At 37.3% G+C, this 17,340-nt stretch overlaps 1 protein-coding gene and 1 pseudogene across 4 annotated transcripts in view; one reads left to right on the plus strand and one right to left on the minus strand.

Moving 5' to 3' along the window:
* The window catches only part of Gpcpd1 (glycerophosphocholine phosphodiesterase 1), a 55,411-nt gene extending 38,436 nt beyond the window's left edge, over nucleotides 1-16,975 (plus strand). For all 4 annotated transcript variants that reach the window (XM_042694286.1, XM_042694282.1, XM_042694287.1 and 1 more), the window contains 8 exons: nucleotides 2,103-2,180; nucleotides 3,294-3,333; nucleotides 5,127-5,188; nucleotides 7,296-7,361; nucleotides 8,870-9,006; nucleotides 9,436-9,571; nucleotides 9,945-10,105; nucleotides 15,376-16,975. In XM_042694286.1, coding sequence (XP_042550220.1) covers nucleotides 2,103-2,180; nucleotides 3,294-3,333; nucleotides 5,127-5,188; nucleotides 7,296-7,361; nucleotides 8,870-9,006; nucleotides 9,436-9,571; nucleotides 9,945-10,105; nucleotides 15,376-15,565 — 870 coding nt within the window. In that variant the 3' untranslated portion in view covers nucleotides 15,566-16,975. The remainder of the gene's footprint in view (nucleotides 1-2,102; nucleotides 2,181-3,293; nucleotides 3,334-5,126; nucleotides 5,189-7,295; nucleotides 7,362-8,869; nucleotides 9,007-9,435; nucleotides 9,572-9,944; nucleotides 10,106-15,375) is intronic.
* Nucleotides 3,837-4,200, minus strand: LOC122120177 (annotated as a pseudogene).
* Nucleotides 16,976-17,340: the final 365 nt, after the last annotated feature.

A 17,340-nucleotide genomic window follows, 5' to 3' on the forward strand; every position in this document is an offset into this window, starting at 1 on the left:
ACCAGTCACTTGATATTATATAAAATAGAGTGACAAGACATCTGGATCACGTGCAGTGGATTCAAAGTATAGTCCTAGGTTGGGCTTACTATGACAGAAAGGGACCCATCTGTGAAATGGTATCTGGAGAGGGAAGAAAAGGAATCTTATCAATTCAGAGTACGGAAGCAGAATAACAAAAAAGGAATGAGGGCTGGGAAGGTGGCTCAGTGGTAGAGCGCTTGCCTTGCATACATGAGGCCCTGGGTTTGATTCCTCAGCACTACATAAGCAGAAAAAAAAAAAGCCAGAAGTAGTGCTATGCCTCAAGTGGTAGAGTGCTAACCTTGAGCTGAAGAGATTAGGGACAGCGCCCAGGCCCAGAGTTCAGGCCCCACGACTGGACCCAAAAAAAACTCAAACAAAAAAGGAATGAAAGAGGTTGATTGTTATTGAAGAATGGTGGAGGGTTTTTTTGTTGTTGTTTTTTTAATTTAAAAAAAAATTTTTTTAATTTAGGTTAGCCTTGGGTGTTAGTTGTTCATGTCTATAATCCTATCTTGGGAGGCTGAGATCTGAGGATCATGGTTCAAAGCCAGCCCACACAGAAAAGTCCTTGAGACTCTTTTCTCCAATTCACTGCAAAAAAGCCAGAAGTAGAGCTATGACTCAAGTGGTAGAGCTCCAGCCTTGGGCAAATAAAGCTAAAGGACTGTGCCCAGACTCGGAGTTAAAGCCCTAGGACAATCAACAACAACAAATATCCTAGTTTATTGAAGAGTGTTGCTGATCCTTCAAATTCATGAGACTGTTAGGCTATAAAATTGGAGCAATCTGAATTAATTTGGGAATGAACATAGTGTACATAGTGTACATATGGTCTTTTAGGTCAGGTATATATATATATATATATTTTTTTTTTTTTTTTTTTTTTTTTTTTTTTTTGGTTAGTTGTGGGACTTGAAACTCAAGGCCTGGGTGCTATCCCTGAGTCTCTTTGTGCTCAAGAGTAGCACTCTACCACATGAGCCACAGCACCACTTCCAGTTTTTGAGTGGTTAATTGGAGATAAGAATCCCATGGGGACTTTTCTACCCAGGCTGGCTTTGAACTATGATCTTCAGATCTCAGCCTCTTGAGTAGCTAGGATTACAGGTGTTAGTCACTGGCACTTGGCTTCAAGTTTTAATTTTTAAACTGGCATCTTTCATGTAAAAACAATTCATGTCCACTAGAAAAACAATACAGGTAGTATAGAAGATAAAAATTGAAACTTATAGTTTTCCTTTCCCCCTGTTTCCTTGGTCTCACTTATTTTTAATAGTTTCTTGTGTATCCTTCCAGAAAAAGTTTATGCATACGCAGGTTTGTACCAGTGTACATGAGTAACTATGTACATGCAATGGCTTTTAATGTAATTGTTGGATTGATGATTTATTGGTACTACCTTAATTCATTTTCTTGAGATGGTAGTACCTGTAGCCGTGTGATATTTGACATAGCATTAAAACCTAGTACAGTAGATTTGCTTGTCGGGGATACTTGGCAGATTAAAGTTCTTATTAAATATTATTGCTTATGGCTATTCAGACAATTTTCATGGCAATTTGTTTGGTGGCTGCTCTTTTAAGTCAAACTTAAATATTTAAAAGTCTTAGAAAAGTTTAGAAACTTACTGATTAATATTTCAGTATTTGCATGTTGATTTCTTAGGCATGTAGCATGAATATATGTCAAACAAAATAAATGTGAAAAGTGCATGAAGGAAGTAGAGGAAATGATGACTGATATCCTGCTGTCTCACAACTTCCTCCCAGCTGCCCTTTACTTCTAGGCACTCACTGCCTGAATTAAAATCAAGCCAGGAAATGCAGCTCTGTGGTAGAATGCTTGCCTCGCATGTGCAAGTCCATGAGGTTGATCAGAGCACTAGAGACAAAAAAAGAAAATGCCAAAATAGAAGAGCTGGGAGGTAGTGTTAGATACAAAGGGCTTTTCTGCATGGCAATCATATTGCCTACCTATAGTTATTTTTATCATAAGTAATTGAAACTATAGGTCGTGTAATGTAAATATTTATTAATGAAGAAATGGCGTCCATTTTTTTCTCTTTTCTTTAATAGAAATTTGATGCTGATCCAGTCGAATTGTTTGAAATTCCAGTAAAGGAATTAACATTTGACCAACTCCAGTTGCTAAAGGTACTAAGAGTAGCATACCATGAGAATGTTTCCTTAGCTTTAGTACTTCTTATAATTGCCTCTGTGTAATGTTATTATATATACAACATGGCTGAATATATATTCAGCATGCATTGATGAAGGGAAGGATGGGTTTGTGTTGATTTGTCTTTTACCATCCAAGCACTAACCAGGCCTGACCATGTTCATTTAGTTTCTGAGCTCAAAAGAGAACTGGTGTGTTTGGGATGTTATGGCTCTAGAACCTTTGGTCTAGACATCTGATAGTCATGCATCCCATTGATTTTTGCATTCACAAAGGTGAAATTTGCATTAGAGCTAGCCCTTCATATCCACAATCTTAGGTTGCTTCTGGTCTTCAGTAACCCTTTCTTATAAAACTATCCTTAATTTATTTATTTATTTTTTTTTTTTACAGCTTTTTTTTTTTTATTGTAAAGCTACTATACAGAGGGTTACAGTTACATGAGTGAGGTTATGAGTACACTTCCTCTTGAACATTGTTACCCCCTCCATTGTTTTCCCCCTACCATCCCCTCCCTCCCTCCCTTCCCCGAGGTTCTTTTTTTTTTTTTTTTTTTTGATTGTGATTAAATGATTACATAATTTCAAAGTCACAAGTTCATTCTTACTTCCCTGGAGCAAATTGTCTACCACAGTCTGTAATATATAACAGTGTTCACATGTTATATACCATATTTGTGATCAGCAGCATGAGGATATTTAGTAGTGGTTCAACCAGATTATCCTTAATTTATAATAAGGCTTTTACATTATAGTTGGTATGTGTTAATTTCTAGGGTCTTTGTATATTATGTTTTACCATGCTAATTTTACATAATTCCTATTCCCATCTTATGATGCCTAAATAAATGATTAAGTATATTTTCTAAATTAAGAGTTTTTATATAGTCTTTCCTTCTTGCATGTTTGTTCATGAGTTTGTATATATATATATGTACTACATACAGTGGTTTGTGCTTATTTTTATTAAACTACTAATGCTACATTTTATAATTCTTTTCTAATGTACTGCTTTCAACTTAGTTTCATTAACCATCTCTTAAACGATGGCCTTTTCTAATGGCATTTTGTGTGTTTGTGTTTTTTTAGCTTTCTCATGTGACAGCACTAAAATCTAAAGATCGGAAAGGTATGTACCAATATGGAATTTCTGTAGGATTTTTTGGTATTCTTTATTGAATTACTCTTTCTTGTCTTTTCTGTATTTCATTCAAATTTGTTATTTATGTATGGCAGGCAGTTCAGAAGCTTGGACACTGAGCCTTTTGCATGCTAGGCAACTACTACTGATACCTCCAACCTCATTCAACTCTTTGGGTAGTTTTCTTAACATTCAGCTTGGTGTTTATTGATGTCCTCTGTGATTTCATTGATCTTTTTTTTTTTTTTTAAACCAGGTCTGGCAAGTTTTATTAAAGTTTTTGTTTTTTGTTGGTCATGGGGCTTGAACTCTGAGCCTGGGCACTGTCCCTCAGCTCTTCAGCTCAAGGCTAGCGCTCTACCACTTGAGCCATAGCACCACTTTGGGCTTTTTTCTTTTTGCTTATATGGTGCTGAGGAATCGAACCCAGGGCCTCAGGCATGCAAGGAAAGCGCTCTACCACTGAGCCACCTCCCCAGCCCGCGTGGCAAGTTTTATTAAAGAAAAATTGTGCACTCTTTATTGTGCTGGCATGCTTCTAATGATATCAGAATCACCTGGATCAATGATAGCCAGTGTGCATACTCTGTAGTATTTCCCACATGCTGTGCCCAGTTTAATATTATTGCCACTGTAGTAATGGACATCAGTTTTTGCCAACGTAGCATAGTATTCTATTTCAGATTTCCTCAAGGCTGGGCAGTTGTTGGCAAGGATGACCAATTTCCCTTTGCCCTGTCCAATCATCTTCAGAGTCTGCTTGTCCCCCAGCATATACTTTCCCACTTTTCATAACAAGTTGGAATCTAAAGTTGATCAACTCCAGGGACTTTTCATCTTCTTGGCAGCCACCATCTTCTTGCCTAAGGTGGGAGGGCTTCCAACCAAAGCAGCTGACAGGATGGCCGAGTGGAGAGAAATGCTCATTGATCATTCTTGTAATCATTTTTTTATTGTATTCTTTGAGCCTTTATCCACTTCACTATCATTGTTTTGTTCCCCTAACATTCAATTTTTGAGAAATTATGTTTTTTTGGGGGGGGGGGGGAGGTGAGGAGCCTTTTTTTTTTTTTTTTTTTTGTGATGGGATTTGCACATATGAAACCAAGCAGTTGGTTGGAAGTTTTAAATACTTGTGTTTTAGTTGAAGTATCCTCAAGGGTCAGGTATGATTGAGGTGCTGTTTTTCACCATTAAACTGGATTATAGCTCAGTAGCAAAAAAGAAAACATTAACCCAAGTGCTCAGAACACTAAGCTGGAATTACAGCACTGCTTAGACAAAGGAAATCTAACTGGAGTCTTTTGTAGAAAAGAGTCTGCTGTCTGCTTCTGGGCAGACACCTTTCTTATTTTTTTTTTTTTGCGATAAGGTCTGCTGGCTGCAGAGACCTTTACATTACTGTGGCCCAACCAAGCAAGGCAGCAAGTGACCAATCCTTAGTGTAACCTCTGAATGCTTGGAAAGTGATATGAGCAAATAGATCACTGAGTTCTGCACTGGCTGGAAAGAACTGTTCGATTGAAGCATTCTGCCTGCTTGTCTCAGTGCTCCAAGATTGTCCAGCAGTTAGTTCACTTCTGTAAGGGGAGAAGATGCTAGAGAGATTGTAATGCAGGGCTTAGACTGCATTTCTCCTACTTGAGATTCTCCGTGCCACTGTATGGCAGTATGTTCCAGCAACATGGAGACACAAATGCTCTCATGATTTCAAAATTTAAGAAAAGACTCATCTAGGAGCAGTTTATTGAGTCTTTTTTTTTTTTAAATTTAAATTTTAGAATCTGTGGTTGAAGAGGAAAGCTCCTTTTCTGAAAACCAGCCATTTCCTTCTCTTAAGATGGTAAGTTCCTTTGGAAAAATCAGAGCAAAGCTACCTTATTCTCTAATTTCCTGAATATTTTGTTTTCTTATTTGGGCACCAAAAAGTATTATGCTGAAAACATGACTAATGTAAGTTTGTCAATGTGTGTGCTAAGGAAAACCATCATTTTTGCATGGGGTACCTGTGCTGCTTTTTGTTTTTTAATACCATGTACTTGCTCAAAATTCTCAGTGGGTGAATTGGTAGGAAATTCTCATATTTCTATATAAAAGGTTGAAAAGGGCACAGAAAAGTGGGTGGGAGAATGATAATGGTGAGATAAGTATGTTCATCAGATGGAAAGCTATACCCAAGCGTGGAGATGTATACATTCAAGTTGGTATAGTACCAACTATGAGTGAAAAAGCCAAGCAAGAGCACCAGGCTCTGACTTCCTAGTACTGGTACAACAAAACCAAACCAGTATTAAAACCTGTATCTTAGACTGAGAGAGAAATAACATTCCCATTTCTCCCTCCTACAAACTTCTACTCTCCTCACTTTTTTTCCCCTGATAATATAGCGTACAGTAGATTTCCTAGTTGAAAAGGCTTTATCATGATATTCATAATGATTTGAGGGGGGGCTGGGGATAGAGCATATTAGCTTTAACAGTGTATTGTCTGGTTGCTGAACTGATTACTGTAGTTTGAAAGGAAAGTGAATAGTAAGCAATCTATAGCAAAACTGTTTTCTTTAGTTGTGTACATTAGGATTTAGGTATGCACTATTCAAGGAGTTAGATCATTAAAGAATATCTCAAGTGGTTAAAATTAAGTATTGAGGGGCTGGGAAGGTGGCTTGGTGGTAGAGTGCTTGCCTTGCATGCATGAGGCCCTAGGTTTGATTCCCCAGCACCACATAAGCAGAAAAAGCTGGAAGTGGGGCTGATGTCAAGTGGTAGAGTGCTAGCCTTCAGCTGAAGAGCTGAGGGACAACGCCCAGGCCCAGAGTTCAGGCCCCACAAATGACCAAAAATAAAAATAATAAATAAATGAATGAATGAATTAAATATTGATAGTCAAGGATATCACAGCTGGATGCAAGTGGCTCATATCTATAATCCCAACTATTTAGGAGGCTAAGATCTGAGAGTCAGAGATTGACACTAGCCTGGCCAAAAAAAGTCTGTGTCGTACTGGTTTATATGCAGCTCACAGTGAACAGACGGGGCTAGATGCCAGGTCACCATACTCCCAGGCTTTCCTTTCCCCCTCTGTGTTAGTATACTTGATTTGCTATTATAAAGTTGAATGCCATATGTGTTAGACATGTGAAATGACTTTTTAAAAAATTGAAAGTACTTGGGGTTTGATCTCAGGGCCTTGCACTTGCTAGGGAGATACTCTGCCATTTGAGGCACACCTAGCCCAGGTGCTGAAAATTTGAAATAGATTGAAGTAAATACAAATGTCATTCATTTTGCCCTCACATGTTACATATTAGTTTGGTATTTAAGGCTATACAAGACAGTTTTTTGTAGGTTAATGATTAAGCTTTATATTTCACTTGATTTTTTTTCCCTTATGACTGCCAAACTAATCTGATTGCAAAATCCCCATAATTTTCTTATTAAATAAGTGATAGAAATTTGATTTATGGCCTCAGCATAGTTTTCCAGTTGGGAATACTATATTTCCTAGCTTATTTCCTATCAGGAGTGGTATTTGTTGAGCATTGTCACTATGTATTCAAAACAAACTAAAAAACATAATTTTTCATATAATTGTCTTTGTAAAGTATATTAACACTTGAATGTAACACAGAAAACATTGTATATGTCTTCTTGATTCTTGCTTACAGTTTACCTAGGATGTTTAAAAGGAATAATTAGAAGAGTTTTGGGTTCATTATCTTTGTGGTGATAGTTACCAGTTATGACACTGGAAACCACTGCTTTTGCTATGATTATACTTCTTAATTGAACACAATCAACCAGATTGTCAGTATGTAAAAAGATGATGGTTTATATCAGAGACAAAAAAAATTGTATTCTTATTAGTAGTAGATCTTTACTGATTACTTTTGTAATCATTTTTTTTCCTAAAATCATTTTTTTTCTATCAATCTCATCAAAAACATGTAGGTTTTAGAGTCTTTGCCAGAAGATGTAGGATTTAACATAGAAATAAAATGGATCTGTCAACAAAGGGTAAGTGATTTTGTATATATGACACTGTTCTTTCTTTTCTCACGTTTTTTTAAATCTCTCTTAGCTTCAGTGAGATTGAGTGAAACAATTCTTATAGCTTCTTCCATCAAAACACAGTTCTTGTTTGATCTTTTAGATAATTTCTGTCTGTGAGTACTCTTAAAGGTCCATGTATCAGAAATTTCAGTTAACGTGTATCTTATATGCATATTAATATGTTTTCCAGGCCTAATTTAAAAGACAATCAAAAACCTCATTCTTATTTTTATTTTATTTATTTAATTTTTGGTTGTGGGGCTTGAACTCTGGGTCTGGGTGCTATCCCTCAGCTCTTTAGCTCAAGGCTAGCGCTCTAACACTTGAGCCACAGTGCCACTTCCAGCCTTTTCTGCTTTATGTGGTGCTGAGGAAACGACTCCAGGGTCTTATGCATGCAAGGCAAGCACTGTACCACTGAGCCACCTTCCTAGCCCCTCATTTTTATTTTCTAATTCCCCATCTAACCATTTTTTAATTAAACAGTTTTGGTTAGGCAGTAGTAAATTCTAATAGTAACTCTGGAAAAAAAATTTCTATAGGTGTGGTTTAAATCATGCCCAGGTTTAGTTATTCATTTTTTAAACAAATATTTATTGGAAAGCTACTGTTACCAAATGGTAGAGCATGAGTGAAAAAAGCTTGGACAGCAACTAGGCCCTGAGTTCAAGCCCTAGAACAGGCGCGCACGCGCGCACACACACATTCACACACACATACACACATTCACACACACATACACACAAAGATAACAAATATTGGCCAAGGAGTGGCTATGTGGAATTCCCTACAAGGCTGATGGGAATGTAGATTGTTATAGCCATTATGAAAGAGCAACTTCTAAGGATATGAAAAATAGAACTGCCATATGACTCAGCCATATGACCTTTACTTGTAAAGATAACTGCCTTTCCATGTTCATTGCAGCATTGCTTGCAATATCCAAAATACAGAAGCAACCTAAGTGCCTACAAGTGGATAAATGGCTAAAGAAATAATACCACACAGATACTCTAGAAAATGAGATCTTGCATTTGATCTTGCATGAATGAGCTTGGAAGATATTACAGGCTAAATGAAATAAACCTGACATTAAACTTTTTTTTATAATCTTACTTATATGTGGAGTCTAAAAAAAGTTTCAAGTTCAAATACACAGAGATAGAAAACAAAAACTGGCTACCAGGAATTGGGGTGGAGAAAGAAATAGAGAGAAAGATATAGGTCAAAGGTTATAAAGTGACAGGTATAGGATGAATAAGTATAGATCCCCTGTACATGTGAGGACTGTAAGTAATACTTGCACTATCTGTGTGTCCCATAATGTCCTGTTGTATACCTTTAATAAATTCAGTAAGATATATTTTACAATTTTTAAATAGTGACTTTGATGTATGTGTTTTTAGGGTTTTTCCTAGCACTATGATTCTAAAATGTATAATGGCTTTTATTTTCCTTTTTCTTCTTCCTAGGATGGAATATGGGATGGAAACTTGTCAACATATTTTGACATGAATCTGTTTTTGGATATAATTTTAAAAACTGTTTTAGAAAACTCTGGGAAGAGGAGAATAGTGTTTTCTTCATTTGATGCAGATATCTGCACAATGTGAGTACTCTTGGAATGTTGCTAGGGCTTGGGTACAAGGGTGGCTGGAAGATTGGGAAGTGTTCACAGTTAGCCTTTCATCTGTCCTCTCCCTGGTCATATTGCCCACATTTGTGTGTCCCTTCCTTGGGCTTGCAAGATGCCCTTCACTCTATGGCCCTGTGAGGGATCACAGCCTTTCATGTCCTCCTTATTGAACTGTAAGCCCCAGTGGGCTGACTCGTTGCCCACTTTTGTGGCTTATTTTAATTCTTATGTAGAAAAGCTTTGCATTTTTATGCTTTGATCAAAAGGCAACACATGCTTAGAGTGGTTATAGCTGAGTAATGACTTCTTTTAAATTTTACGTTGTTTTCTCAAATGTAAAAATAGAACATTATGGTTGTTTCCGTAAAAAAAAAAAAGTATTTTATTAATTGTCTTTTCTAGGGTTCGTCAAAAGCAGAACAAATATCCCATATTATTTTTGACTCAGGGAAAATCTGATATTTACCCTGAACTAATGGATCTCAGATGTCGAACAACCCCCATTGCAATGAGCTTTGCACAATTTGAAAATATTCTGGTATGTTACAGTTTTTATTTTTTCAGTTTCTATTGTTCTGTGTTGTAGAACAGTAAATAAGGCTTCACATTACTCTGTACATCTGTTTAAGGTTTTGACTAACATGTAACAAGTAATTAGCACTACTTAGTCATTAGAATGAATGCACATTTAATGTGTGTTTATAAGTTCTGTGTATATATTATTAATTTTTGCAAATGTATATGTATATGAAAAATCTATTTCAGAGAATAAACAAGCTGTAATAAGAAATTGTAACATTTCTTTGTAACATTGTTCTGCCTCTAGACTACCATTTATAGTTAATATATTACTTTTTTTGCAGCAACTCTCTTTTTAACAATTTCCTTTTTTTGTAACAATTTCTTTTTAGGGGATAAATGCACATACTGAAGACCTGCTCAGAAACCCATCCTATATCCAAGAGGCAAAAGCCAAGGGACTAGTCATATTCTGTTGGGGTGATGATACCAATGATCCCGAAAACAGAAGGAAATTGAAGGAATTTGGAGTTAATGGTCTAATTTATGATAGGTATTTGTTTTTTGTAAAAAATTTACATGGAATACTAGAAAAAGTGTAGCTTTGGTCTTATAAAATTACAAATAAAGTTAGTTAAGCTAACTTTGAAGCATATCAGAGTCACAAAAGATGACCAATCTCTAACCCAGATGTTCTAAGTCATATTGGAGAGAGAATAGCTGTCTGCCTGACCTGTTTTCCCTGTCTGTCCTCTTTCTCATTAGTCTCATTACAATTCTGTGGCTTCTCTGTCTCTCTTTGTCTCTCTATCTCTGTCTCTCTCTCCCTCTCTCTCTCATACACACACATACACACACTCTCATACACTATTGTGTATCTCCAACTACGTCTTTCCCCCCTGACTTGAGTTCATGCCAGTCCTGGGGCTCAAACTCAAGGCCTGGTCATAGTTAAACTTTTATGTCCTTTTCTACTGCCATCTTGATTTCAACATAAACGGCTCCTGTCCAAGTCTCTGTTGGGACTTTGGACTGTTTTTTATATGACTGTTCTTTATACCCAGAGCCAGTAAGATATATGTAGCCAAAATAACATCTATTCATTGTGTTCACTGTTGTCATTCTCAGCTAGGCCTCCATATCTCCCATGTGCATTATTGATGTGGCTTGGCCCTTGCACCGGTCTTTTAACTGTACTTCCATACAGTTTGTTTTCATAACTGCAGCCAGAGGGAGCTTTTTAAAACTTAAGCCAGATCATGTTGCTATTGAAAATCCTCCCATGTTTTGCTGTGTCCTCTGGAGGAGTGAAGTCTTTATAAGGGTCTGATCCTCTTCCCTCCAGATCCGCGTACTACCTCCCAACCTTTCCCTCTTCCAACCTTTCTTCCAAAAGGTTTTGCCTATCTGCTGTTTCTCTTTTTATCAGAGAAAGACTCCTGCAGAGCGTGGAGTGCTTGTTACCTCAGAGAGGGTTTTCTGAAATAACCCAACATAAATAACAGCCTGTGTTCACAGCATGTTTCCTGACTTTGCTCCATATCATTTATTACCACCTGATACATGCCCTGTGAATAATATGCTGCTTGTCTGTTTTTCTCTCTGGCTTCTTTCCCCTGGCTTCATGTACATAAACACTCCCACCTCCTGACCTAATGCACACACACAAATGGGGACAGAAGCTGCACAAGGGAAGGCATTTTGCCTGCTTTGATCACCATCTCCAGAGTCCAGGATACATTAGGAACTCAAAACGTATGCTCGTTTTGCATTTTGTTTTTGTTGTTAGTGTTTTTGTTTTTAATCATCTTTCTGGGTGTAGATTTCACAACCACCATTTCTTTAGTATAAAGAAGGTTTAGGTTGGAATGTTGTTTACTTACTGGTGGAATTATAGGCATGTAGTCTCAGGCAAAGAGGAAATGATGCATCTACAGTTCTCTTAAACACTGTCCTAGGATTTAGTTCATATTATTTGTTCTACAAAGTGATATCACTTGTTAAATAAAGCTTTTCCCTTCACTGTTGTCTGAATTAGTCTGGTTTTTAAATTGTAGTCCAGATACTGCCCGCCTTTTAACATATTTGGTTGATTTTGCATAAAATAGCATAACCTGTGTCCTTTTTTTTTTTTTGGTCGGTTGTGGGGCCTGCGCGCTGTCCCTCAGTTCTTCAGCTCAAGGTTAGCACTCTATCACTTGAGCCACAGCGCCACTTACGGCTTTTTCTGCTTATGTGGTGTTGAGAAATGGAATCTAGGGCCTCATGCATGCAAGGCAAGCACTATACCACTGAGCCACCTCCCCAGCCCCAACCTGTTTTGTTTTTTTTTTTATAGGTATTTCTAATAATTAAAATTTTAAGTGAATAGTTTATGTGTATGGAGAAAGGAATGACTGCATAGTATTTTTCACAAGAAAAATGTAACGTGAGATTATATAGTGTGTAGCTTTTTAGTTGAATCCTTCACCTCAGGGACCTTGATTGGTTAGAATCATATGTTGACATACAGTGGAGAACAGAAAGTTCCATGACAGTGTAAAAAGTTCTTCCTGGCTGGTTTCTTTAAAGAGAAATAATTTAGTAGGAATTTGACCATGATTAAAATGGCTTTGTTAGGGTTTTTGTTTTAGGCTAAAGCAAGACTCTGAACCAGGGCAGGGGTTGAGTTGCAGGAGCATAGTATTTTGCAGAGAACAGCCTGGCATTGAACTCTCTTAGAGTCTGATGTGAGATAAGGTGTATTATATTGCAACAGATTTTTACTTATGAAAATTGTATTTTAAAATATAACAAAAGTACTTCATGTATATATTTAAATTTTCAAACATTTCTCTAAGAAACAAAAGAAAAACCAGCAATATCTGTATCTCTTCTTCCCATTGTTCCTGGCCAAGTCCCCACCTCCTAAATCTTTTAGCTGTTGTATTTACATGCATGTTTCTAAATTAAGTTTTGAGAGATTAGTGGTTTGGAGCATTTGATGCATTTAGAAAAGGTATGGTGATTATTTTATATGTTCAAATACAATTTTCTCAGCGGGATGGTGGTGGCTCATACCTGTAATCCTAACCTACTAAAGGGACTGAGATCTAAGCATCACAGTTCAAAGCCATCCCCAGCAGCAATGTCTTATTTCCAGTTAACCAAAATTAATCCAAAAAGCTGGAAGTGGAACTATGGTTCAAGTGGTAGAGTGCTATGCTTATGCTTGGGGACAGTACCTAGACCCTGTGTTCAAGGATAGGCACAAACTTTTTTTTTCCTCTTTAAAAAGACATTAAAACAGTAAATTTTATATTTAAACATGTTATCTTACATGAGCTGTTTTATTTGACTTTCTAGTATTTTGTTTGAGAGTTTTGCATTTGGGATGGCTTTTTTCAAATGGTTGTCTAGTTTTGGTATCAGAGAACTAGCCACACAGTAAGCTGCTCCTGCTTCCCTCCTTTTAATAAAAAAAATATATTTTTAGTAGCTGAGATATACAGCTCAGTGGCAGAGTTCTTTCCTAACATGTGGTTGGCCAAGAAGAACTGCAGTATTCTGCAGCACAGTAGCCAAGATGCTGGCACTGACTCATCTAGGTATACTCCCCTTAAGTTAAAAGGCTGCTGAAGTAACAGAGCCTTCTTTGAATAATCACTTCAGCATGCACTCCTTTTAATATGCCCACATTGGTGGGCACAAGTGTCGTACTGAGAGACAGGAACTTGGTATATACTGTGTTCCTTCTTTTTCCTGTAGCCTAAATAGATCTTCTCATTTTTACGGAGTTCATTTGTTTACGTACACCCTTACATTGTCCCAAGAAAGATCCTTATAATATTTAACCTCCTTCCTGAGAAAGGAAGGTGTAAACATTTTTAGGTCTTTTATGTCTAGAAGTGTGACTTGATTTTGTGCAAAATATGATTTTCCATTAGAATTTGATCAGCATTTCTCTATCGTATTTCCACTTTATGCATTGATTTTGAGGACTGTGAAGCCATATTGGTTACTAGTCCTTAAGTAATCTGGGAGCTAGGAGAATTTCTCTTTGTCAAATTTCCAGAGATGGGTCTCCAGTGAATCTATTTTCAACCATTTTTCTGGGCACTAGGTAGCTCTTAGCCTTATCAGTACATGTCCCTAAACATAACCTATTTCCTAGCTTTTACATTTTTTTTGTCTCCAGTTTTTTGCATACTCATACTATTTTTTTTCTTTTTTTTTTGTTGCTGTTGTTTCGGGAGTCCTTAACTCTGGGCCTGGGCACTGTCCCTCAGCTCTTCAGCTCAAGGCTAGCGCTCTACCACTTGAGCCACAGTGCCACTTCCGGCTTTTTTCTTTTTTCTTATGGGATGCTGAGGAATCAAACCCAGGGCCTCATGCATGCAAGGCAAGCACTCTACCACTGAGCCACCTTCCTAGTCCCTTTCTTTTGGGCTTTGGATTTGGTTTTGTATTGGTCCTGGGGCTTGAATTAAGGCCTGGATATGTCCCTGAGCTTTTTTTGCTCAAGGCTAGCGTTCTACCACTTGACCCTACGTAGCTCAATTTCCAGTATTTTGGAGATAAGTATCTCAGGGACTTTCCTGCCTGAGCTGGCTTCCAACCATGCTCCTCATCTCCTGGTAGCCACCCCAGCTCCCATACTTTTGTCACTCTTAATTCTTTTTTTTTTTTTTTTTGGTGCTCATCCAGGGCTTGGACTCAGGTCCTGTTCCTGAGTTTTTGTGCTCAAGGCTAGCACTCTACCACTTGAGCCACTGTTCCACCTCTGGCTTTTTAGTGGTTAACTAGAGATAAGAATCTCAGAGACTCTCCTGCATGGGCTTGCTTTTAACCATAATCCTCAGATCCACAGACGTGAGCAACTGGCACCTAGCTTAGAAGTTACTTCCTTAAAAAACAAACAAACAAAACATGTCTTTGTTTTTTCATTGCTGAGAATCAAAACTGAGGGCTTCACACATCTTGGGCAAGTAAATGCTCTACCACTGAACCACACCCCAAGCCCTGCACGTAACTGTTAATTATCAGAAAGTCTTAGTGCAGTCAGATGTTTAATAGGGTCAGTGTGTTTATTATCTTAAGAACTTCATCACTCATATGATGTCATAAAGATTCTCTTGTAGTGCCCTGCATAGTTGTCTTTCACAGTATGGCATGCCAGGCCAACTTCTCTGCTTGACAGCAGTGCCAAGGTTCTTTCTGGGATCCCCATTTTGGATCTTGTTCTTTATTGACCTTGAAGTCAGAACTGAGTATGAGTTCTGGCTCTTACAAGCTTTCATCTGTAAAAGGTAGCACTGCTAAAGGCAGATAGTTTCAGAATAACTAATAAACTTTGGTTTTAATTTTCTGGTTCAATTGCCTTGTAATCAGGGGTACAAAAGAACAGTGCTGCTATTCTGCATTTTTAGATAGCCCAAGAAGAAGAAAATAATTTGTCAGTCATGAACTTAGGGCCTGGGCACTGTCCCTGAGGTTTTCTCCTCAAGGCTAGAGCTCTACCACTTTAAGCCACAGAGCCACTTACTTAATGGGTTTTTTGGTGGTTAATTGGCGATGAAGAGTCTCATGAACTTTCTTGCCCAGGCTGGCTTTGAACTCAGCCTCCTTAGGAGGAGGATTACAGGTGTGAGCCACCAGCACCTAACAGAAAATGATTTTTAAATAAAGCTGATGCTTTCATTTTAAAAAACTAAACAAAAGCTCTGAAATATGGATGCTCCAGGCATCTTGTACTTGAATTCTCTTGAAAAGGTTAAGTCGGGCAATCTTAAGTAAAGCCTAAAATTGCGCTATTTTATGTATTTTGTGTTTGTTTCACCATAGGATATATGATTGGATGCCTGAACAGCCAAATATATTCCAAGTGGAGCAATTGGAACGCCTGAAGCAAGAATTGCCAGAACTTAAGAGCTGTTTGTGTCCCACTGTTAGCCGCTTTGTCCCTTCTTCTCTGTGTGGGGAGACTGATATTCATGTGGATGCCAACGGCATTGATAACGTGGAGAATGCTTAGTGATTATTGAATAGAGGCCTTTGGGGGCCTGCGCTGCTCTTCTGGGTATTACATTTTCATCACTGAGCATTATGACTTTTGGGTTTTGCAGTCCAACGAAGCAATAATGAAGTATTTTATTCTTTCACTACAGTTCTTGCAAGAATTTCCAGTATGCTATTTAAATCACTTGGCCAGGTATAATTACCAGTCACTCTCGGTACAATGAGAAAATTTATTGGTAACTATTTTAAACTAAATATGTAAAGCCTATAATGTTAAAACAGATCTTTATTAAAAAAAGCAAAACTTTGAAATTAACTATTTAAATATATCTCATTATTTACACTTAGAATTTCTGATTTTGATCAGGTCTGTAATCTTTGGCACTTGAGGAAAATGACTATGCATAATTATACCTGACCATGGAAATATAAGTACCTCAAATGCATGCATTTGCACTGGCTATTCCACCTGAGCAAATCCTGTGCCATCTGTGTATATAGCTATTTCTACATGGACTGATACGCACATGTACCATTTTCATTCAGTATGAACCTTAAGGCTGCTGCCATTTTTTTTGTTTTGCTTAACCAAACCAGCCTGAAGGTGAACTTTGAAACTTCGTTTCATAAATCTTTCAAAAGTTGCTTTGTATAAATGTTAAAATTCCAAAAATGCTGCAGGGTAATTTAATGTATAAAATATTAGTAAGAAGTAAGTATTGCATACTTAGTAGAGTAGATCACAGTATAAGTTGGGCTTGTGCATGCATTAGGTTGTAAGCATGAAATTGTACACGTTTACTGTTAAAAAAAATCCTTGCATCTGTGGTGCTAGGTGAGTGTAAGAAGATGTCAAGGATTGCAAATATTTTGTTGCCTAAAAATAAAGCCCATTCATAAGCATTTTAAATATGCTTATAGCGCCTCATGACCTATTACACACTGTTGCTAGATGGGGCTTTGTTTTGCATGTGTTGTACAGTAGTTAAATGTTCATTCAGAAAAATAAATGTCCTGAATTCTTACATTGGTATTCTTTATTGGTTAATATATCATGCATGTAATTTATCTAGGCGTATAGAGTTTCTTACTATATATCTATGCATGTTTTTAGGATTATACTAAAGTTTATTTCATTAGAAACAGATTGTAACAACAATAATTGTAACTTAAGAATGAATGTTAAATAAAATGGCAGATTTATTTTATTATAAAATGAAATTTCCAGAAGGTGTCACTTTTGTAGAATGGTTTTGTAATGTTACTCTGAGAAACAAATTTAGTATTGACCTGAAGCAATGGCTTCTTTTGCTTCTACATTTCCCTCTGTATTCTTTGCAAGGCAGTTTATTTATGTATTGACATATTTTGGAAGTAGCTGAGAATATTAAGACATGAAATTAAAAGTTATTTGTATTTATTTTAAGCCAAGAAATGCAGTTTTGATCCAGTCTTAGTTATGTGCTGATAGGATCTGAAATCTCATGGCATTGTATAACATTTGGTATGAATTGGGTCCTTTCAGAAACAGGAAGTTTCATCTGCAGGTGTTTGTATACTACAGTGGCCATTCCGTTATGGTAATGATCAGCTACATACCTGCATTTCTGGCTCTGTCCCAGTGCTCCTAGGTGCCTTTCCACTGCGATTTCCTGAAATCTGGAGGACAGGCTGGAGAATCTGCCAGGAATGGCTTATATGGTAACTGCCAGGCACAGCTGGCTGCTTACTTCCTTTCCTTTCTCTTCCTTAGAAACCAGTGTTAGTAGATGATTGTTTATGTAGGGCTAC

Source organism: Dipodomys spectabilis, unplaced genomic scaffold (genome assembly GCF_019054845.1).
Source record: "Dipodomys spectabilis isolate Male_0828 unplaced genomic scaffold, ASM1905484v1 ptg000175l, whole genome shotgun sequence".
In the NCBI taxonomy this organism is placed as follows: Eukaryota; Metazoa; Chordata; class Mammalia; order Rodentia; family Heteromyidae; genus Dipodomys; species Dipodomys spectabilis.